The sequence below is a fragment of the Xenopus tropicalis genome, chromosome 8, assembly GCF_000004195.4.
Source record: "Xenopus tropicalis strain Nigerian chromosome 8, UCB_Xtro_10.0, whole genome shotgun sequence".
NCBI lineage: Eukaryota > Metazoa > Chordata > Amphibia > Anura > Pipidae > Xenopus > Xenopus tropicalis.
The window spans coordinates 71,383,237-71,407,206 of NC_030684.2; the positions used below are offsets into that span (position 1 = coordinate 71,383,237).

The window sequence follows — 23,970 nt, forward strand, 5'->3', positions numbered from 1 at the left end:
AGTCATTTTTCAAGATGCTTTAGCAGCACATGTGCACACACTTATACATTATAACATAGTGACCTCTATTGGTAGAACAGCATACTACAAGCTATAAATACAAATATTTCTCAGACACAACTTAAAACAATGTAAAATAATTTTTACTTTAGTCATATTCCCTATTGAGGCCAGAGGGTTATGTTTCTAACCTTTGCATTCACCTTGCTTCTTTTTCCAATAAAGCTCTCATCCTTTCACCACCTCTTGTGTTTTTTGGAACACTATCAATGATTTGAAATGTGTTCAATTTTACAGACATAAAAAAAAGATGCATTCAGTTGTCTAAATATTCACTTTTCTATACATTTGTTAGATACCTTATGTCCAGTCACTGTGTGATATTGTTTCATTATTGTCTTTGCAATCGTAGGAACGATTTAAAATTTTAATTGTTGTACCCCTTAGCCTACAATAAGGAAAGAGCTTGATCCATTTTTTCTAGTGTTGATGGTGGATTTGTGTTTTCGTGTACATTCGCTAACACTTTGTGAAGTTTGGCCAACATACACTACCGCGCATGGGCATTTTTTAACAAATACTACGTATGGACTCTCACATATATAATAAGCCATTAATCTTTATTGGAGTGCCCCTCCTTGGGTGATAAACTGCTTCACTGCTTTGACAATTAGAGCAGCAGTTGCATCCAATACATGTAAATATTCCATTCTTTCTTGGACGCAACTGCTGCTGTTTGAAGTGAACACTCCCTATGTCTGCCTTCACTTACATAGAACCAGTCATTCTAGGACTCCAGTATGAGACAATAGATGGATTTTTAAAGGCCTTAATATCTGGCAAACCATCTCTAAGTAAAGGTCAATGCTTTCTAATGGCATCCACTACATGTGTGCTAACTGTATGTGACCATTGTGTGAAATTAAAGATTTGAGCTTGGTGTGCGCTGACAAGAGATTATTTTGTGAACCCCTTCATTTAGAACCAACTGCATAACATCCCGTGAGCAGTTCTTATCAGTTTGTAGTGGTACCGCTTTTTATGCTCTGTGGAGTGGTGTTTCTGGGTGCTCCCCTGGTAACCCTTACTCTTTTCAAGATCTATGTATCCTGTACTCACTTGGGTTCCCAGGTCCTTTCACTCCCTATGCAAAACTTTCCCTTGATTTGGTTTCTGACTATTGCAGTTGCAGAACCCACATTCTCATGTTCAGTTTATTAAATAATTAATAAACTTTGTTTATCTTTTCACCTCCAGTTTCTAAATTTCCCAGATCCATGTGGTGAAACCACACCGCAGTACTCTTCAAAAGGTCTTCATTATTTATGTTTTTATTTGATTGGTCTTTCCAGCTGCAAGTGCTGCCTGGCATAATGTTATTTGTCATATGACATGAATTTTTAACACAAAACAAACTGTAGGCTTTGTACTTGAAATGCTGATGAACTGATATTGCTGTAGGTGCAGGGCTGAGGGTGGCTCATGTAGGTTATCTAAAAGTAGATCATAGTTGAATGAAGGACTATGGAGAAGATGAGGAGGGCTGGGAGTAAATAGAGGGAAGTGATGGAGAATAAGGGGAGGATTGTCATTGCTATGTTTGGGAACCCAATGCTGGCTTGTTCCTGGTAGGTATAATGCCTGCACGTTTATTTAGTGAAACACAGTAACGTTTCAGGGTGAACCCCTTCGTCAGACAACTTGTCTGACGAAGGGGTTCACCCCGAAACGTTACTGTGTTTCACTAAATAAACGTGCAGGTTTTACCTGCTTATTATTGCCTTGCTGTGCCAGTATCTATGCTGTTCGAGATTGGATTGGAGGGTGCCGTTCCCTCTTGATATCGGGCACCAGGCTAAAGTTTTTTCTTTTGGAGGAGCCAGGGTGTGCTGGTAAGTTTTTCTTTATCCACAATTCTAAAATGTACACCATATTCTTATATTCTACATATTATATAGAATGCTATTCAACTGGACCTCCTCCTCCACTGCTTTGGCCACTTAGGGAAGGCGATAACCACAATTTGGGAACCTCTTGAGAGTACTGCAGATATCTAGAACAGTTCATTCACTGCCTCAGTTGCACCACAGCATAAATAAATGCAACATTTCAGATGACTGCAAAGAAACAACAAACAGGGTTGATGTCGTCTTGCCCTACAGAAATCAATTCAAATAGATCTTTGCATGTGAAGGTTTTATGGTGGGATCACATTTCATTGTAAAACAGAATTGTCTGCCATACTGTGTGTAGGGATCCATAGGCACTAGCTGGACAAGTTGAAAAAGGGGTTACATGTGTAAAATCACTTAGATTGTAAGCTCTACGGGGCAGGGACCTCCTTCCTACTGTGTCTCATACCACATGGCACTTATATATATATATATACATATATATATTTACTGTATTTATTTATTATATCACTTGTACTCCCTGTGTGTAATTTTGTATTCTGTAAGACTGTACAGCGCTGCGTACCCTTGTGGCGCTTTATAAATAAAGTTATACATACATACAATACAATTAGTACAATACAGCAGACAGATGATAGGTTACATCCCTGGGTAAAGAAATGATCAGAACAGACAATTGTTTTCTGTCAGACATTTCAACTTTAAAATTTATCTAGATAGATTAATAAGCTTTATAACAAAGCTTTGACTAAATTTAAATTTAGTAGGGTCAAATGTATAGTGTCTGAGAAAAATATCATTAAAGGCAGAATGAAAGAAATACTTGTACAAGTTGTTCAGACAGTATGTAATAGGAAAGCTTTAAGATAAACTGAGTTTAAAAATAGAACATGCTGGATGAAAATGGCACAGCAATAGTCAGCTCCACCCTATATTTCAAAAAGGTGGTGATAAAGTACTTTTTAATAAATACCCAAATGTTGTTTTGTACAACTTTATAGAAACAAATATGATGCAATACCAGTGATATCACAGTTATTGGTGCTGCAACAGGACACTATTTGTACATTACTGCAATTAAGAAAATGCATGCCACAACTTGTGTGCAGTATGGCAAAACAGATGATAATTTGAATGTGAGTTGAGGTGGATATTTCTTAGGTGGCCCCTTTTACACTGGAGATTAGGGTAAATTGCATTGCGAGCAAGAAAAAAAGGAAATCAACTTTGGCACATTGCAATTTTGTTTGTAAATGAGACATTCTGTTTATAAAATGCCACACCTTGCCCGTAAGTAGATATTCAGCAGAAAAAATAGTAGAGTGTTCTAGAAGAAAATTAGATTCACAAGAATATAAGACTAGTTTGTTTTTTTTAGCTTGTTTTCTCTTTTATCCACTTTACCATAACAATTATATCCATACAGATTGCTGAGGTACCATGAATATAAGCATTCTAATGAAAATAAAATCAATTCTGATAGAAAGTTTATTTATTTCCTATACCAAGGGGCTTTTCTGAATTTGGATACTGAGGTAATGAAAACAAAAGCTGAGATTATTTTCTGGGCTTTCTTGAATGAATATTCTGATGATTAATAGAGATGGGAGCGTCGGCCAAAGCACTCCCCACATTCAGGGCACTTGTGCGGTTTTTCACCAGTGTGTGTTTTCCGATGCTTAGAAAGCTTCCCTCCATAGGTAAAGCCCCTGCACATTCAGAACATAAGTAAGGTCTTTCTCCTGTGTGACTCCTTAAATATTTTGATCATTTTGCATTTTCTCTAAAACTTTTCCCGCATTCAGGGCAGGTGTAAGGTTTTTCTCCTGTGTGAATCCACTGATATATAAGAAGAACAGAATACTGACTAAAGAATTTCCTGCATTCTGAACAGGAGAGTAACTGGTCTCCTTTAAGGCTCCTTTGATGAATAACCAAATGTGATGCCCTCTTAAAGGACTTGCCACAGTCAGAGCAAGAAAATGGCCTCTCTCCTGTATGAATTCTCGAGTCTTACAACAAGAGACTTCTTGTTAAATTTTCTTCCACATTCACAGCATCTAAATGGTTTCTGCAAAACCGAGACTTATAAAATAACAGTTTTCCACATTCAGAACATGAAAACATGTTTGCCTTTTTTGACTCTTTCTTAATAGGAACTGGATTGCAAATGAAACATGCCATACTATCAGAGCAGTTACATGGTGATGCTACTAAGTGACTTCTTTGGTGAGATGTATAAGCAGACTCCTGTCTAAAGGTTTTACCACATTTATAGCAGTCGTATTGCTTCACTTGTATGTCCTTCTTATGTTGTTCACTGTTCAGGGGCTGACTTTCATATTTCTTTACATAAGCGACAGAAAAGTCCACCTTTTTAATGTATTTTCAGATACCGTAGGTTTCTGGGATCTTTTCTTCTTTTGCTTTATTAATTGTCTTAGTTCTCAATGACTTCTTTAGGCTCTTTCTTTGTCTTTTCTGTGTAATTGTGGTTACACATTTCTTACAGTATTTGAATGCATGGTAGAAATTGATGAGCAAGTTGAACCATGATGATCAAGATAAGAATTAATGTTCTGCAGCCTATTTGCTGAAAAGTAATAAACAGATATTAATCCATTAAGTGAAAATGCACTTTTTGGTAACAGAAACAAGTACTATATGCATTCATTCAAGATAAAAGCTATGCATGTGTATATTTGTATTTATTATTCACCTATGAGGAGGTTTGTGCCTCCTTTCTCCTTAAACCTCTGTGGAACAGTTATGAAAGGTTCTTCTCCCTTGTTCAATCCTTGCTATGATTATAGGCTTTATAGGCCAAAACCTACACGATAGCTGCACTGTTGGCTCAGCTCATTCTAGTCAGTGTGGTTAATGCAAGACATTGTACATAAAGGTTTATGTGAAATGCACAGACCAGTGCAAATTCTGCTGGAGCAGTACTATTAACAGATGTTTTCCCGTGACAGAATTCCATTCAGATCAGATGAAGTCTCCCATTAATGTGAAAAAAAAATCACTACTCAGAAGACACAGGAACCTCTTGCTATTTACATATCTCTGAAAATCTTTGTGTAATTTGTGAATGCAATACTGTCAGGTAGTTGTTTGCCTGTTAAGCTTAGGCAACTCAACAATAGAACATTCAATGAATGAAACTATGACAAGGAAGCTAGTTTAAATTCATTATTGTATTACTGAAACCATGAGGTGTATACACACCTTTAGCAACAAAGGTATTAAATCTCTGTATATACAGTAATCTGAAATATAAAAAGCATTTAGCTCTTCCAGTCATGATAGTTGTTTCACACAAAGCCTATGAAAAGAAAATAGTGAGACAGATTTAAAGGACCATAAATAACCAAATATTGCAGTACTTAGATGTATAATGTTAATTTGAACTTGCAAAAATGTTGTATATATTTCAAAAGCTATAATATCTCTTATATACTAGTGCTTCAAGCAAACATTTGTCATATCTAAAGGACAACAGTCCACGTGTTTTCCAATTATTTTGGTATTTTAAAAGGGATTGAAAAAAAAAAAAGTAGCAAACTGCTGAGTGTACCACTAAACACATTTGCAAATTACTGGCTTAGCAGCTCTGTCTTGAGGATATATGAACACGAAGGCAGCTCTGTCTAATTAGAGACCAAAATGTTCTGTGCCCCCCTCAGATTTTAGCCTTTCCGCCAGTTCAGATTACAGATATTGATTTAGCAGGTCCTGCCAACAAACTAACATGGATTCAGTAAAAATAAAAATCGGGCATAGAACAATAAACGTTTAAAATAACTGGAGGTGCTACAGGTATGGGATCTGGTATCTGGAAACCCATTATTCTTTTTAATGAAATAACTCACATTCTTAAAAGTTATTTCCTGTTTCTCTGTAATAATAAAATATTACCTTGTAATTTATCCCAACTAAGATATAATTAATCCTTATTGGAGGCAAAACAGTCCTACTGGATTTAATGTGCAAATGATTTCTTTTAATAAACATAAAGCATGGTGACCCAAATTAAGCAAAGACCTCTTATCTGGAAAACCACAGGTCCCAAGCATTCTGGATAACAGGTCCCATACATATACCTGCGATTAAGCTTCAACCCACTGGGTCATAATTTGCAAAAGTGCGCTCTGAACAAATTTTCGTTGGTTTTAACTAAAAGAGTTCTAAAAAGGGTTTCTAACTTTTATTAAAACTATTTATGACCCTTTATTTTTTGTTTGTCAGTAATGGTAATACAGGGAACTCACTAGTAACGACCATTTCTAGCACCTTTCAGGATAATGGATGCCAGTTTGGACAACTTCCAAAACCAGCCATTTATTAATCCCTTCCTTTCACAAAAGTAGGTGATATTACCTGTACAATTACATGTTTAAGAACATCACTGCTGCAAACTGCTGATCATCAAAAACAGTACATGGTGTTACTTCATTCTGCTCCTTATCAAGCTGCAGTGGAATAACTCTTCCTGCACCCTCTGCTTTTCTGAGGATACACTTCCAGTCAGATGTGTTTTCCTCTTTATGAAGTCTCTTTCATTTACAGAAAGATCTTAACCTTCATGACTTATTTTCTTTAAAAATAGCGATTTTTTTAATATTTGCTTTTACCATTTGTGTGTTTTCAAATGTCTTATAAGATAACATACATAATCAAAGTGCTTTCCACATTGATAACATCTATGAGGTTTTAACCCTGTATGTGTTCTTTGATGTACAATTAACCTGGATTTGTAAGCAAACTGCTTCCCACAATCATCACATCTATGTGGCTTCTCCCCTGTGTGTGATCTCATGTGTTCAACAAGATAAGGCTTTGAACGAAATTGCTTCCCACATTCCTTACAGCTATATGGTTTCTCCCCTGTGTGTGTTCTCTGGTGAATAATAAGTTTAGCTTTTGAGGCAATGTATTTTCCACATTCATCACACTTATGCGGCTTCTCTCCTGTGTGTGTTCTCAGATGTACAGTCAGATAACACTTGTATCCAAATTGCTTTCCACACACATTACACTTATGGATCTTCTCTCCTTCGGTTTCGTCTTCGTGCAGTGACTGGAAATTTCTGCAACTTTGCTCTTGACTAGAACTTTCACTATCGCTGCTCATTTCTAGCTTTACCTCTATACTGTTCCACTCAACATTACCAGTCTCCTGAGCTTTTGTTTTGCTACATTGATAAGAAATACTTGAAGAGGTGCAGTTTTCTGTATTGCAAATGGTTGAGTCAGCAGGTAGATTTTGTTCTTGATGTTTGCCTTGAAACATAGGAGATGTACTGGTAATATTTTCCAATTTTTTATCTGACAGTCTGGATGCTGAGTGTGGACTTAGAATATTTCTGCTAACAGATCCATCTTCAAGTATGGATTGCCCTATATGCAAAAAATAAATAGAAAAGCATTATATAGAAATGTTACACAGAACTTTAAATAAAAAATCAAAGTTAAAAGTGAAACAATTTTGTACATTATGCAACTGTAATGCAATTACTGAACAGGCCCTGAATATTTACAGCTAGTGATATTAGACTGGCCTCTCTCCAGTTTCCAGCTCCCTTCATACAGTTCCAGCATGTCCCTCAGTGCCATTTGAGTATTCATTTTGCATTTTAGTTCAAGTTTCTTAAATTGATATTTGGATAGCATATACAAGTTATAAATGTATTTTATATATTTATATTTGTAGTAACAAAATGAACTTAAATATCAGTGACATATTAGACAGATTTGCATTTTCCTTCAGTTTTATTTCCTGACAACTACAGAAATACAACTAGCATTTCAGCCAGCTATGTACTGGATTGTAAGAGCCAGCTATGCACTGGACTATAAGAACTGTTTACAAAACAGTAGAAAGCGGAAAAAGTAGTGTCTCATATGAACAAATCTAGAAAAAGTGGCAAATGCTGGGAGTAGTACCCTGTGTTAACCTGAAAGCCACAGGTTATAGATAGGTAGCTTTATAATGGACTAAATGAAAGCAGGTGAATGGCAGTAGTTTATACCCAACACTAAAATGCACTGTGCTGTACTAAAGCTACATCATATACTTACAGGTAGATGTAGTTTCTTGAGCCACAAGCTCAGGAGATTCATTTTCTTTCTTTAAACTTGGCTGTTCTGTATCTTCTACATCTGATACAAGTCCAGCAGTACATTCATCTGCATACGAAATGTATGAAAGTTATAATTTTATTAATTTTAATTTGTATTTCTAAATAAATAGACATAGAGAATACAATATTTGTATACTATATTATAATTTGATTAAATATTCAAACCACATTTGCATACAAATTAGCATATTGATCAGAGAGCTGAAATGGTTAACTTATGGTCATGGTACTGTACATAGCCTGTGTCAAAGGTCAGTAAAAAAAAAAATTAAGGGAAAAACAGATGAACTTTTTTTTCTTAACCAGTTACTGTTTTGTAGCTAATGACCCTGATATTAATAAGAATTTCACAGTGACACACTGGATTCTGGGATTGAAATTTAGGAGATGATAAAGCTAGGGATGTACTTGCTTTTTAACCCCCAGAAATTGCTACTTGTAATTTGAATAACTGGCAAGTGCAGACCTTCTTTTTCATTAGATTACATTAGTATACTGAGACTGCATGTTAGCAATATGCAGGCTGGCCTGATACCCGCAGGTTATCCCGTGGGTTGGGTGAGTTCGGGCCGACCTCAGAATATGACTGGCGGGTTGTGGGCAGATTCCGTTCCCTCTCTGCAGGTTGCGGGCAGGTTCCGTAGCCTTGCACAGCCGGCTACCTCTTCTGGCTTCTACATTTCTAAGCAAGCGCCCAGCATGCCCCTCCCCTTTTGTGACGTCATTTAGGGGCAGGGTGATTCTACAAATAGAGGGGAGAACCCGGGTCGGGTAGGGTTCCAGGGGGAGGGGGGTTTATACTCTCATCACTGAAGGTTAGCATGTTTGTCACTAACCTGAACAGATGTTGGATTCAATTTCAGCTTCAACCAAATCATTCTCCTCTTCTGTTTCCTTGCTATGGGTAAGGCACATATTGTTGGTATTTTCATCTTGTATTTCTAATGCAGAAGAAATAGTTTTGTACTAAATTCCAGCTTCTGTAACAAATCGTATCTATGTATATCAAAGATAATTGTTTCACAAGCATCTTTGGGAATGGTCCAAATGTGAACTAAAATGTTTCATAGTTATAAATTGTGCATTCATTTAGCTTAAAGAAGATGCAAATGCAGGGGTACTGCTGCCAGACAAGTCGAAAATCTTGCTTAGGAAACAGTGCCCCACAAGATACAATAGCAGCAAAAAGCCACTCCTGCTAATTTTTAGAGACGAAATTGCATTTTTTACATTTGAATTTCAGCTTTTCTAGTGCAGATGGCTCTATTGTGCTCTCTGCACTAGTGATGCAGCCCTCTTACTGGTTAGGCCACCTCATCACAAGGGGAGTTTTCTCCAGTTTAACATGTTCTTAATGTTACAAGGCAGCTAAACTAAAATGTCTAACTTAAATGACTAACAGGAAAAATATACATAAATTATATATATATAAATATTTAACAAATCATGTATGAATGGTTCTCATCATGTAACAGGGTTTCATAACTTGCTTAAGACGTAGCATTTAACTGCTTTCCATTCTTTACTGCTAGTTAGAATACTCTATAAGATTATTTGTAAACAACAAATATTTAAAACAAAACACTGGATGGAAGTGGGTTGAATGAAAAGAGAGAAAGTAATTAGTTATGTACACAATAGGTCAATGTTTGCATAATAATAAGTATGTTATGGCAGCATAGGGGATAGGCCTTGGAGTACTCATGGATACCAAATATTAAAATAGCGGTCTGTTGCATTTTGCACAGTTGCAATGGCTGATTAAAAAGTTCTATTGGCATTAACTTAATTTCCGGTAAGATCTTCAGATTATCTTTTCAACCCCCAGTGCTGGAGTAGATCATTCGTGCAGGAAAAGCAAGCAGGCAGGCAGGGGACACACATAATCAAGTAAGGAGGGTTAATCACGTTGATGCTAAACTTGATGCGTATCTTTGGAATTAGAGTATAATTTCACTTACGACATAATATCTAAATTTCATGAAGTACTTTACTTTACATTATTTAGATGTAAAAAAATCCTCTAAAGAAAAATACAATAGCCAATTTTGTAAACTACCACTATTTTTCTATGAATTTGAATAAGATACCCCAAATAGGGATTAGTGTTACCAGATTTCTGGATATCTGAGATTTCCACAGCACTATAGTTCTGATACTTCTCCATCAAATCTTTATACAGCTCCTTGTGTCCTTCAATATAATCCCACTCATCCATAGAGAAATAAATAGAGACATCTCCAGATGTTATAGGTACCTGAAAGAGACAAGCAGCCTTATTAAGTAGAGGCAGCTAATCATTTTGAAAGACTTATGTTGTTATTCAGAAAAAAGAAGCAGGCCTTATTTTTTAAAGATTTAACAGTTAAATGTATGTAATTTAACACAGATGTTCTTATAGTTCAAATATATAGTACTAAAGGATGCAAATTCTGTCTTGAAAATGTGTTATTAACTGCTGACTATAGTGTGTACAGCCTTGCCTGATTGGCTGGTATAGGTTACTGCATTTGCCAGTTTTTCACCAGGTTACTAGATTAATTCATCATATCAATAGGTGATAGGTCCAACTTCTCTGATACCTAGAAACATATATTGGTGAAAGATGTCCTCTTAGAAAATAAAAAGATGAAGTAGCATTAACTTGCAGAACTTACTTCTCCAGTCAAATGATGAATGCTGCTGTGGGGTGAATTCTTTTTCACAATAGCATATTCCTACAGAATAAGAAAATAGACCAATAGTCAGATGACTACACTGAATCTTTAATATAACATTGCTGTGCTAAGGGAAGGATAACTGAATTGAACATCTAGTTGTAATGTACACATTTATTTTGTGACATTTCATTTTATTGTTAAAAAATTATGGCTACTATACCTTCTGCAATCTTGACTACCAGGAAAAAATGTTTGACAGAATGCACAGAAATATTACCAACAACTTCTTTTTCAAGTCTATCAAAGCGATTTGCAGAACTTCTATCGACACATGGAATATTTTGGGCTACATATAAAACACAACACTTAACATTGGTTTTTTAGGCCCTGGTAATAAATGTTATTATAAATAATAATAATAATTTAACCTCTTTGACTGCACCAACTGCATGCTACATATGGCTGGCATAAATATTACAGTTTGGGCCTGCACTTCTAATAGAACCTTGTCCCATTCAGCTAACATACCAATGTGTGACGTTGAGTAATAAACCTTTCTATTTTTGCATTTACATTTTGCTCACAATTCTTTTAATCCTAGGAGTGCTGTCCTTGTTCCAATGCATTTTTTTTGTACTAGCACCCAGGTTGTTGCTGCAAGCAAATGGTGTGCACCCTATGGACTATTTTATAGTATATATTTTGGTTCTGTACATTACCACAATGAATTTTAAATGAAACAACTCAGATGCAGTTGAAGTGCAGACTTTCAGCTTTAATTCAGTGGGGTGAACAAAAGGATTGCATAAAAATATGAGGCATTTTTATATTATGTGTACTGTCTTTTCTCTGCCTCCTAACGAAAGTCCCTGTGGGGGACTGAAACTTTGAGGTCTGTAATGTTGCTTTTTCACATTTTGTAATAAAATTTACCTTTTTTTCAAATAATTTAAATCCTGTGTCATATATATGACAGTGAGTTGGTGCACACCACTAACAATGATTATACCTGGGTGCAAAAGCAAATATAGTACAATAAAACAAAAAAGTGTCAGCACTCGCAGGATTTGATGTACAAAAAAGTAAATTTTATTACAGAATATGGAAAAAGGAACATTGCAAACCTCAGTTTCAGACAATGTTAGTGGAGTCCACCAGTTTGCTGTATATATATATATATATATATATATATATATATATATATATATATATATATATATATATAAATAAATGCGTGTAAAGAGAGCACTCACGGCATTATAGTGTAGAAAAAGTCCATTTATTTAGTCACCGCATTTCGATCCCCACAGGATCGTCATAAGGATCCCCACAGCATCCTGATGACGATCCTGTGGGGATCGAAACGCATTGATGCGGTGACTAAATAAATGGACTTTTTCTACACTATAATGCCGTGAGTGCTCTCTTTACACGCGTTTTTGTATTTTTTGGTCAGCACCCGGCGAGTGCTTTTGATGTGGTGAGTGCCGATTCTCTGCAGACTATATATATATATATATATATATATATATATATATATATATATATATATATATATAATGTATGATGGTATGCTGAAATAAATCACTGACTTGATTGATGCTGTGAGTGCTTTCTACTGTTGAGTTTGGTGCATTATTTTTGTCAGCACCCAGCCGTTGCCCCGATACTGGTGAGTGCCGATTCTTTACATGACTAATATATATATTATATATATATATATAAGTGGCGTGGCCCCCCCTAGGGATGGCTCGGATGATTGTATGTTCCCTTTACAGTTCACGATAATGTGTTACTAAGGTATTGGAGTGAAACTGATTTAATATCCCAACATGTTCCCAGCGTATGATACTTACATCCCCTTATGGCTGTTGAGATATCAACAATCACTGAGCACAATGGTTCTCAGCCTCCTGTAACTACCGAGCTACAAGAGAAGTGAGAACTATTGTGCGTGATGATTGTTGATATCTGCGTAACAGCATATGTTTATATACTTTATATTTTGCATGCAACTTATAGCTGCCCTGGTGATATGAACCAAGATGTGAAAATGTCCAAGTTGCCTTTAACACAAAAAAAAATGTCAACCCCAAAAATCCTTTTTTGCGTAGTAAATGAAAACATTATTCCAAGCAACTTTGCAATATACATTCATTACAAATTTGCAATGGTTTCTAAGTTATTTGTATATACAATTGCTATTGCAGTGTTTGTCTGTGCTTTTCTATTCTCTGCCCTGGTGGCTCTGACTGAGAGACCTGTCTTGCTGGAGGAGACTGACCTTTGCAACATTGTTTAAAAAGTCATAACCAGGAGCTAAAATAACTTTTAAAGAACTAAAAATGTTTAATAAATTCATACAGGAAATTTGCTTATAAGTATGTTTTCTTTTATTATGGAAAACTAATTTTTTGGGTTGACATGTCATTTAAAGGAAGAAGAATAGGCATTTTATGGCCAGTAGATTAGCCACAATAGTGGCACCTAGAACATTATATTTATTTTGCAGAAAGCTTTACCATACCCAAGTTAACAGCCCTAGAAGCTCCCTCTGTTTGTTTAAAATAGCAGCTGCCATTTTAGCTTGGTCTCAGTAGCTTCCTGCTGCAGCTCTGGCTGCTGGTAGCTCACATTACACAGCACAGTTGGGAGGGGGTGAGAGGAGCAAACTGAGCAGACTCGTGCTCTGAAGGATTTTTCAGAGGGCAGGAGGACTCAGTGCAGCTTTTCTGTTACACTGACCTTACTTAGTGTTTACCTTTCCTTCTCCTTTAAAACATCAGGATTTGCTTTGTCCCTTTTTTGTATGCACCAAGTTTCCATCCTTGTAGAATTATAAAGTGGTATGAACTTACAAAATCCCATGAACAAACCTATCATTTGGGATTTATGGAAACCTGATGAAAGCCTTAAAGTAAACCAAATATTTTTTATCATGTTAGTGAAGAAAAATGAACTTTATTTACGCTGCATTAATTATTTACATTTTTTTTTTGTTCAGTCTTAAAATTCCCAATGAAAGCAAGCAGGTGGTAGTTTATGGACACTGTTATAAAGGCAAGTTTTGTTATTACTCCCAAATCTTGTGTATTCAACAAAATGGAGACCTAATGCTCATGACAATGCATATTCTATAGTATATTTGCCAAACGAGCAGATCTTAAAGTGTGTATGGCCACCTTTACTATTTTACTAAAGTGATAAGGGAAGCACAGCCCTGAGAACCTCACCTCACCACTGAGTAAGTAGATGATTCCAAGTGCATGGTTCAAGATTCTTTCACTTAACTGTTTATTGTTCCTCTCCTTTATCAACAATGAGTCAATTATGTGCTGTAAGAGTGAAGCCTAAGGGACAACCAAAAATAAAGATACAAGTGTTAGTAAATAAATATATTTAGAGGGAACAAAGTTAATCAGTACCATAGTGCTTAAAAAGGGATGTAAACAAAAAAATATAATTTTGGCCTCCCCTCATGCAGGCTACTACAAGGAACACTTGACACAGTACACAATATAATATAATATAAAACAAACTTTGTCAGTTAATGTCAATGTTAACTATATTATTATTAATATTACTACACAATATTACTATCGTGATTATTACAGCACAATGCATATAACTTGCTCAGTGCTTACATCAATAGCCTTATGGGAAAGAAAATTAATCATCTTTTGAATATCACAAACTGTAATAACTGTTAAAATAAAGAATTAAAAAAAGAAAATACAATTTTGCCTAATTAAAAAAAATAAAATTAGCTGGCTTCAGTTACATGGTTTCAGATATTAGAGCCACTGCTTCAATAAGTCATATGTATAAATAACATTTAAATCGATGCAATTTAACAACACACTGCAGTACTGCAGTTTAACAACAGACAAAGATGGTCACTTTAATGCAGCCTGACAATCCGCCTCATGGGGCCTTACCCTAAAGGTGTTTGTAAATATATTGGCTACGGAAAGAAGTATTTCTCTCTGCAGCCTAGATTTTATGTTGCTCTTTCATCTATGCTATTAGTATGTATTTTGTACATCATAATCTTTCACCCCTTAAATACTTGATGTATTTAATCTTGCTTTGCTGACCACACACAAACACTCCATAGATTCTATGGTGTGTTTGTGTATGTGCAGCAAAGCAAGCTCAAAGACATTGAGTATTTAAGGGGTTAAAGGACAAGGAAAGTCTATTATAGATATTAAGTCACTGGACAGGCATAGCTTAAGTGTCCTCTGCAGCACTGTACCTCCTCTGTGTAGCTGTTTTGCTGGTTAGACCCCCTAAGATTAGAAAAAAATGCTGAGTAAATCCGAAAAAACACCCACAGTGCACCACTCTTTCGTCAAGACCAAGACCCGGAGTTTGCGCAGTAGCTCCTATTAGAACCAGCGCTTGCGTGTTTGCCATGATCAGGAGAGCAGATTTTCTTGCATGAACAGCGGGGCACGAGAATCTATGACGCGCTCAAGTCAGCAGTAGGAGATACATTGGCACATGCGAATAACACTGACAACGCCCATCTTGGTGAAGTATGAATAGCAAACATGGGGCCCGCAATGGAACAACAACAGTTCCACTTAACAGAAGGCACCACAGCAGCTAAAATGGTATTTTTGAAAAGAAAGCGATCAGCTACAGTAAGGGGGGCTTTATCGAGTAATACAGACTTAGGCTTAAGGGTTTCCTTGTTCTTTAAATTTTATGATGTGCAAACTACATACTATTTGCTGCATCTTGCTGTAGTATTTGTTTATCCCTTTCTATACTTGCACTTGCTCCTGGTTCTGACTCTTGAAACAATATAGCAGAAGGCAGATCTCAGAATAGTTGTTTATTTCTACACTATTTCATAAGTTAGTACCAAAAGTGCAGATAATATAAACACTCAGTAGAACATGGTACAGTCTAGACAAAGCTGTATGATAAAAATATTGCCTATCTCAGGGATGTCTAAATGTTTTTATACAGTGGGACAAATATTTATTATATTAGATGTGCAGGGCCCAGATGCTCTTCAACAATTAAGTGGCTATAAAATTCTTTCGGGAGCCACATCCAACTGTTGACCTCCAGCTGGACAGCCCAGGCCTAGCTGTACAATAATTTAATACAAGTGTACAACAACATCATGTTCATTAAAGTAGTGCACATATTACATGTATCAGACCCATTATCCAGAATGCTTGGGACCTGGGGTTTTCCGTCCAGATCTCCTACCTTAAGTCTGCTAATAAAATTATCTAAACAGTAATTAAACCCAATAGGATTGTTTTGGCTCCAATAATTATGTCTTAGTTGGGATCATGTGGAGCTTATGGCAGATGGCCTTTCTGTAATTCAGAACTTTTTGGATAATGGGTTTCAGGATAAAGGGTCCGATACCTGCACAAATAAAAGTGGTAAAATTGTTATACCTCTTCAGTCAGCAAGTATATAATACCCAAAGCATGCTTCAAGATCTGATCTGTTATTTGTTTCTTCTCCATTTCCTTCATTTCTAGTTTAGGATTGGTTAGATGTTGCATGAGTAACACCTAGGAGAATAAGTAAACCCATTTTAGAGGGTGTAAGAGTGCAGAATATACATACTGCTAAAGATATTATACTTTATTATATATTATTGTTACCTTAAAAAATTATATAACAGACAACATGCCAAAAAAACATTGGAAAGAATGAATCTTATGCATATATCTGAATATACCAAAACAGAGGTAACAAAGTCATTTGACAGGGAGGATCCATGCCTACAAATTGTTTTCCCACAGTTGTATTTTTTTAGAGCCTAGCACCAGACCCCAATAAATGATTATGAGCTGTTTAAAATGAATCAAATGGCCAAACACTTACACTTAAATTGACATAGGGTTTCCATAATTAGAACTGTTTCAAAAAGGTCTAATTAAATGGTGTACATCTTGGAATTGTATATATTTCTTCAAGTGTTGTTATACATTTAGACATATCTATACCCCCAGTTAAACACAGCCCAGGTAAGGTAACAGACAGGTAACAAAAAGTTAAAAAAATAAAAAATTACAAAATCGGCAGTGCCTGAATTTTCATGTATGAGCAATATAACCCTTAACAAGCTGGCAAAAGTAGAATCTATGGCTCCTCTCCAAGTTTCTCTTTGATTCATGCCACACAGCAAGTTATTGGCAACACAGCTTGGCTCAAACAGATCTCTGTGCAGATTGTCTGCAATTACCCACTATATAAGACACACTAGAAAAGACTTAGGGGGTCATTTCATACCTCTGGCGGCGCAATTGCAAGAGCGCTCCCCTTAGTTGCTCCCCCAGAGTTCCTGCTCTCTGTACTGAGCGTTGGATCAAAAATACTGCTCCTGCTTGCAAATGCACCTTCTTCTGTGCAATGACAAACAAGGACTAGTTGGGTGTGAGAGAGGGGCTACATTCCAACATTTCTCCCCCCCATCCGCCTCTCTTGGATCCTGAACTGACTAAAGATGACCCTACACATTAAGATTTGCTCGTTTGGCAAATCCTTCCCCTGATATGCCCACCTAAGATGGGTGAAATCAGAGTCTGATTGCTTGGCCTGCGCCAGGAAAAGAAAGTGTAAGAGTGATTAAAGCAATAACATGATGTGCTCCCCCCGATCTGATGAGAAAATCAAACTGGCTGATTTTTGGCAGATATCGGTGGTGTAGGCCTGTCTGTGTTCCCCATACACAGGTAGAGAAGCTGCTAACCTGGTCTGAAGGACTCAAATTATCATCTTAAATCTGCCCCTCTATGGCCACATTGATGCAATCAGCATTGGATCCAAAGGCCAAGCAGCAGATCTCTGTTCTCCTGTGACTATTTACACAGAGGCAATAGTGGCCTTTTTATTGCACAATACATTTGATTTACAAAGATGCCTTTTAAAATCAAATGGTGCTTCCTTTATAGCCCAATGCAAATGACATTGTGCACCCCCTGAACTAAGTGCTAAGGTTACCAGATCCTTTGAAATTTCAGCCACACTTCTAAAAAATCCAGCCAATAGGGATGCACTGATTGCAACTAATGTAAATTAATGTATTTAAAGCATCCCTTAATGTCGAAGTTATCTGGTAACTTTACTCTATACATGTCACAATGTGCAGTCCCAAAATACCTTTGTGTATCACATTGCGCTCCTTCCCCAGCCAGTTTTTCCATATCTTTGCAAATGTCAGTCTTCTAGGTTCCTTTCCCTCTCTAGTACTTAGCAATCCCCCCGCCCCACAGTCCCCTTGCAGCCCTTACCTCCACCATTTCCCACTCACAGGAGCCCTCACCTCTAACAAACCTTTTTTTGTGCAGTGCTACACCTTTATGGCATTTATACTCTGCGCCACCACAATATTACATTGAGCTCTCCTGTTCCCTTCTCTGCACCGGCCGACACAGCTCCATAGATTGGCTCCGAGGAAATCCTGTCACCACAGACATGTGACCAAGAGATAGGCGGGGCGTTCTAGGTCACATGAGACGTATCTGGTCGCTCTCCCTGCTAGGTAGTGGGTAGAATGGAGTGGCCTGTAGAGAAGAACTAGCTTTGAGGAAGTGTTGGTTTATAGAGAACCGAGGGAGGTTCCGACATGGCAGACGAGACCCTGTTTGAGCTCTTGCACATGGAGATGGTTTCTCATGTATACGAGCACGTGGAGGAGGATGAAGAGGTGAGATCGCTCTAAACTATTACTGTAAACTGCTAATGGAGGAGGTGATGCTAGCTTTTATATTATCAGGAGCCTAGGCTTTCTCAGGGCACTTATGGCTATGGAAAGGGCATTATCATTGCATTCCCCTACGAGAACACACATACACGCAAATATATATATATATCTCATCATTATAAAAGATACATAGAAAAGGGAGCTCATTGAACTATTTCCGGAAACACATGCCTGTGGGGCAGAGAGTATGGTGCTGGGGTATGACAGTGCCCATGTTTCAGCTGCACTCACTTAAATCCACACCTACAACCAATTCAGTTTATTTCTTGAGGTGCAAGTTCTTAGTGTCCTGCAAGCTTTAAGATTTGATTTTACTTTTGTTGTACTCACTCATATACATCAAAGATCTGATTTAAACATAGACTTTCTTTATTGAAAAGAAATACATGCATTAAAAACAAGCTATTCTGCTGTAAGTAGAGCACAGTTCTTAAAGGGGATGTTTACCTTTGCAAATGTTGTTTTTAACGGAATGTTTTTTTTTTATTATAAACATATCCCTAATATAAATCTTTTAATAAATATTCAAGGGTTTTGAGACATCATCCCCCGAAATTGCTGCACAAATGACACTCTTAGGATGTGGACACCTAATAAGAGAGGGGATCACGACCCCAGTGGCCTTCTTGCATACACCACATAGGTTACACCAAGATAAAACTCTGTAAAGCAGTGACGGCCCTTGCTGATGCATGATGTCACCTCACTTGTTCATTTCTATTTGCTGTCTTTCTCCTTACCTTCTGCTATGTCAAAAATCATGTGACCTCCTTTAAATGCAGCTCTGCCTCTACTTTCATGTTTCTAAGACCCTCACTTCAAATACAATATCAAGGAGCACAGAAAAAAAGCACCTTTAAGTAAAATAGCGTATTACATGTTGCTGAAAGGGAACGTACACTCTAAGGGGCATTTACTAAGAATCTGAACCGAATTGGAAAAATTCCGATTTGAAAACAAACATTTTGCGACTTTTTCGTATTTTTTGCGTTTTTTTCGGCGTCTTTACGACTTTTTCATTACCAATACGATTTGCGCGAAAAAACGCGAGTTTTTCGTAGCCATTACGAAAGTTGCGCAAAATCTGCCGATTTTTTCGTAGCGTCAAAACTTGCGCGAAAAGTTGCGCCTTTTTCGTAGCGTTAAAACTTAAAAGGTGCAACGTTTCACGCAAGTTTTAACGCTACGAAAAATCGCCAGATTTTGCGCAACTTTCGGAATGGCTACGAAAAACTCGCGTTGTTTCGCACAAATCGTATTAGTAACGAAAAAGTCGCGACATTTTTCCGAAAAAATCGCAAAATACCGATCATTACGAAAAAAACGCAATAGGACGCATTCGGCCCATTCGTGGCTTAGTAAATGTGCCCCTAAGGGTGAAAACACACAGAGCTACTAGTAGCAGCTATATCATCTATGGTTTGTGTTATTTTTTGCTGTGAACAGGGCAAAATTTTAAATAAAACTGAAGCCACATTCTAATTATTTTCTATTCTATATTATCATTTTATTTATACAGATTCTTATTAATAGACTGCTGGTTTGTTTGACTTTGCTCTTTAGGGCCAAAAAGTAGAATGTGGCTTTAGTTTCAGTTTCCAATTTTGCCCTATTTAGAGCATGGTGAGACACATGGCAACTGTACATGTCTTTTATCCCTTCTTAGCTTGTAATTCTTTGATATAATGTGTAATATAGTAACACTTGTAGAATTGGGATATAATAGAGCATGCATGAGTTTGCAGTGAAAATGCAAAAAATATTTGTGAGGTTGAGAGGGATAAAATACCTGGGAAGGTAAGTTTGTAAGTTCTTTTCTAATTCCCTACAGGATCATGGGAAACACACACGTGTCTTAGAGGGTATGGGGTTTCGTGTGGGCCAAGGACTTATCGAAAGGTAAGTGTGCACTGCCCCTTTTCCTGAAAATGAATGCATAGCATATGGGTGGCTGGTTGTAACATATATTGGGGATCAGATTTGTTTTTTCAGCCATCTATAGAAATGATTATTGCTGAGGCCATGTATTTAACCTTAAATGGGCAGTATCCACCCCTGTTCAACACCAGCTAAATAAATAGGTCTTGTTTTATACATACTTTTTGCCTGTTGTTTAAATTGAGACATTTATATGGTTTTTGTTATTTCTGAATCAAAATTGAGAATTCAAAGCCAGTTGCACACTTTAGCCTTTCCTATTACTTCTTGATCCTGTAGAACTTTAAAGGAGTTTAGAAAACTAATTACCAGTCCACTGAGAAGCCCCTGATAATGAACTGCTGATATGCTGCTTAGAGAAGGGAGATAAAGCTTTATTTTCTGATAAAGCTTACTTAGTTTTAATCTTTCCTTCTCCTTTAATGTAGCTGCAAGCAGAAAATACTACCATAGATTACTATTACAACTTTTACTGTTGATTCTCCCTCAGCGTGGTTAGATACGCATTCTTTTCCGATGGTGTTGACACAAAGAACTTCAAGAAGGGTGAAGAAATATACTATGCAAATGTTCCCCATAATACACGGTTTTGTAGTATTTTGGTGATTTTTTTTATTCCATAATCACATCTATCTCTTGCCCACAAAGGTTGACCAAGGATAGCCCATCTTTCAAAGATGATCTGGAAGTTGTGAAGTTTGTTTGTAAGGATTTTTGGACAATTCTCTTTAAGAAACAAATTGATAATCTACGAACAAACCATCAGGTATTGAATATAGTAGAAAACTAGAAATGATTGGATAACACATTTTATAAATATTTTTGTATTTGAATACCACAAAATTATACATTGTTCCATCTGTGATTTCACATGCCACTCAGCAAGACATTTTCGTACCTAAACTTTACCATGTCCCTCACAAAGTCATTTGAGGCCACGTGGTCCCTTTTTATTTCCGGATGTAGGGTGGATAAAATAATAAAGGCGTACATTCTTCTTGCTTTCTTTTTACTCTTTGGCAGTCATCAAAGAATTCATATCACTTAAGAAGTAGGACTTAAGTTCTGTACAGTGCTGTTGCATGTAATTTTTTTGGTAACTCAGGAAATCATAAAAATCTCCTTACTAAAATTATTCATTCTTCTGTAAGGGTACCTATGTTCTACAAGACAACAGGTTTATGCTACTGACACAACTTTCCTCAAGTAAACAATATTTGGAGGAAGCACCAAAGGTAAATACTAGTTAAAAAGAGAAAATGCATTAAATTGTATGAATATCTTGCTTATTGCATCTTTTCATTCTCTTTTTCAGTTCTTACCCTACACCTGTGGTCTTATTAAAGGAGCACTCTCAAATTTAGGGATTAGTTGTACAGTTTCAGCAGAGGTTGTTGTAATGCCAGCCTGTGAGTATTTTCTTTTATCTGATTCTATATGGTACCAAATAGTGGTTGAGATTCTTTCATCATGCATTTCCTTAATTTTCCTGCTGTTAAATAGCTACTGTAAAGGAAATTCCATGTTAAACAGTCTTGTTAAAAGAAACAAATGCCTTACAGAAAACTATTTGTCATTGCACAGGTCTGCTGTATACTTACATGTGCAGGGCTCTCTCATAATCCAGTTTTAAATAAGGCTTGCCCTGCTAATTTACACAGCATCACCTGATGACTTTCCAGCAGGGCATTCTCAAAATCAGGTCTACAATTACCTTCTCACAAAATGTATATATATATATAAATTGCACAGCCCAAAAAAAACACAAAGGTTACAGGTTTTGATAGAACTTTATTTACTCTGGCCTTGAACTTAATGTGCTCCTAAATAAAACTTAATAGTTTTATTGAAAATATTATTATTGCTAAAACTAAAATTCCTCAAGAGGCTCAAACATATTCACTTGTAACATTTCATTACAGGTGTTCTTCATCTGTAGAGAGGTACATATTTATATAGCAATAATATTTCAAAAACACCTTTACTGTAATTTTTATTAAGATGTTTACCATGGACAGAACCTGGTGCTGGCTATGTTAAGCATCTGAAGCCATTATGGATAAACAGTGGAGAACACCCTATTGCTTACCAAGCTGCACACACATTATGCTTTCACAAGAGAGATTGCAATTAATGATTTTCCTTCCCTCTCACTTTCATAGGTAAATTCCAAGTTGTTATTTCAAGGACATAGTTGGACTAAAGAAGAGGACTTTTTGCTTTTTCTGGGAGTACAAATATATCTAGGATGGAAAGCAATAATATGGGCTATGCAATATTTTAGATTTAAGGAGTGTTATTTTAAGAGGGGACATGCTGCCTTGATTTCTAACTTATTGACTCATTGCTGAAGACCCCCAGCCTGCTCTGAATCAACATATACCCCTACCTCTTCAAACCTTACTGCCGGGTTTGCTACCTAATGGCAGTGCAGGGGGATTAACAGCTGCCATGTGACTTCTGCCTGGACTCCACATATCAATAGTCTTTTAGTGCACATGCATCTGCCTATCTGTGGTCTTGGCCCAGGGTCAGCAATCTGCACAGTCCAGGCTGGAAATGAAATTGACATGCCACTAAGCCTGCTGTGATTTGGATAGGCAAAACCAGCAAACAGTTATGTTTGGAGGAGGTGGATTCATGGGATTGGAAAATAAGCTTGAAGTCAACAAGTTAAAATGAGGGGGGTTTCCTGCTTAAAATGTTTTAATTTAATTAACAATTACCCAATTTGGGGATAAACCTCAGGAATTTTCACTATACAAGCAGAAACATGAGTATCAGGCATAAAATTTCAGATTCTCTAATCTGTAAACAAATAGAAAGTTGGATTATAACTCTTAATGGGTATGTTTTTAGGAGTTAGGCAGGTACTCATGTAATCTAATGTGAACAGGAGTGAGAAAAGCAAAAACAGTTTATTAGTAAGGTACATAAAATCAGCCTCTTATATTGTTTCTTTGGGGAAAAAAATAAGTTCAAATGTATAATATGGTAGTATGAAGCATGTGACCTAAAGCTGATGCCTGACTTACCTTTTTAGTTACCAACATGCTTCTGCCTTCACTTCTGTTGGGGACAAATAATAACCCTGTAAAAGACAATAACCACTATTCTTGTATACTGTTATTTAATGTGGTTTACTAAGCTAGCAAAAAGGATTGACAGTAAGGCTGCCACTTCTCTATAGTGTTTTTCTGTACATTATTTTTATACTAAATATTGACTGCTGTGGAGTTCATGTATTCTTGCTGTATTGCATTATATGTGTATGAGTGGGCTATTGTACTGTGGGTAAAAACTGGCTTGGCCATTATATATGGAAGCATCATTTTGAACAATAATATGAACAGGGTTTAAAACTTTTAAGCCTTGTGAGTGGAGATTATCTTTGCGTCACTGGGAAAAAATAAATAAATACATACATACATGTACTGAATCTCTTCCCTCAAAATCTGATATCCAGAAAGCTTCAAATTGTGGTATGGTGCTCTCCCATTGCATCTGTTTTAAGCAAATAAATGTGTTTTTTTCTGTGTATTAATAAAACAGGAGCTTGTAGTTGATGGTAA

The 23,970-nt window shown here is 36.6% G+C and overlaps 2 protein-coding genes across 6 annotated transcripts; one reads left to right on the forward strand and one right to left on the reverse strand.

Annotated features, from left to right (window-relative positions):
• Positions 1 to 5,091: 5,091 nt before the first annotated feature.
• Positions 5,092 to 18,154, reverse strand: LOC100487768 (RB-associated KRAB zinc finger protein). Of its 5 annotated transcripts, none has more exons than XM_004916974.4 (8): positions 18,091 to 18,154; positions 16,143 to 16,262; positions 13,950 to 14,066; positions 10,714 to 10,773; positions 10,169 to 10,313; positions 8,893 to 8,997; positions 7,995 to 8,102; positions 5,092 to 7,313 (listed from the first exon to the last, which is right to left on the reverse strand). In XM_004916974.4, exons 2-8 carry the CDS (start codon positions 16,251 to 16,253, stop codon positions 6,544 to 6,546), a joined length of 1,416 nt encoding a protein of 471 aa, XP_004917031.2. In that variant the 5' UTR covers positions 16,254 to 16,262; positions 18,091 to 18,154; the 3' UTR covers positions 5,092 to 6,543. The 5 variants fall into 5 exon arrangements, with proteins under 5 accessions (XP_004917031.2, XP_031746882.1, XP_031746883.1 ...); XM_031891022.1 differs by having other exon boundaries at positions 18,020 to 18,136; XM_031891023.1 differs by having other exon boundaries at positions 18,031 to 18,118.
• A 98-nt stretch (positions 18,155 to 18,252) lies between these two features.
• trappc6a (trafficking protein particle complex 6A) lies at positions 18,253 to 23,832 on the forward strand. The gene is given in 6 exon segments (NM_001001218.1): positions 18,253 to 18,403; positions 20,292 to 20,359; positions 21,047 to 21,164; positions 21,550 to 21,633; positions 21,714 to 21,807; positions 22,561 to 23,832. Coding segments are annotated over 6 exon segments (477 nt in total). The 5' UTR covers positions 18,253 to 18,322; the 3' UTR covers positions 22,593 to 23,832.
• Positions 23,833 to 23,970: the final 138 nt, after the last annotated feature.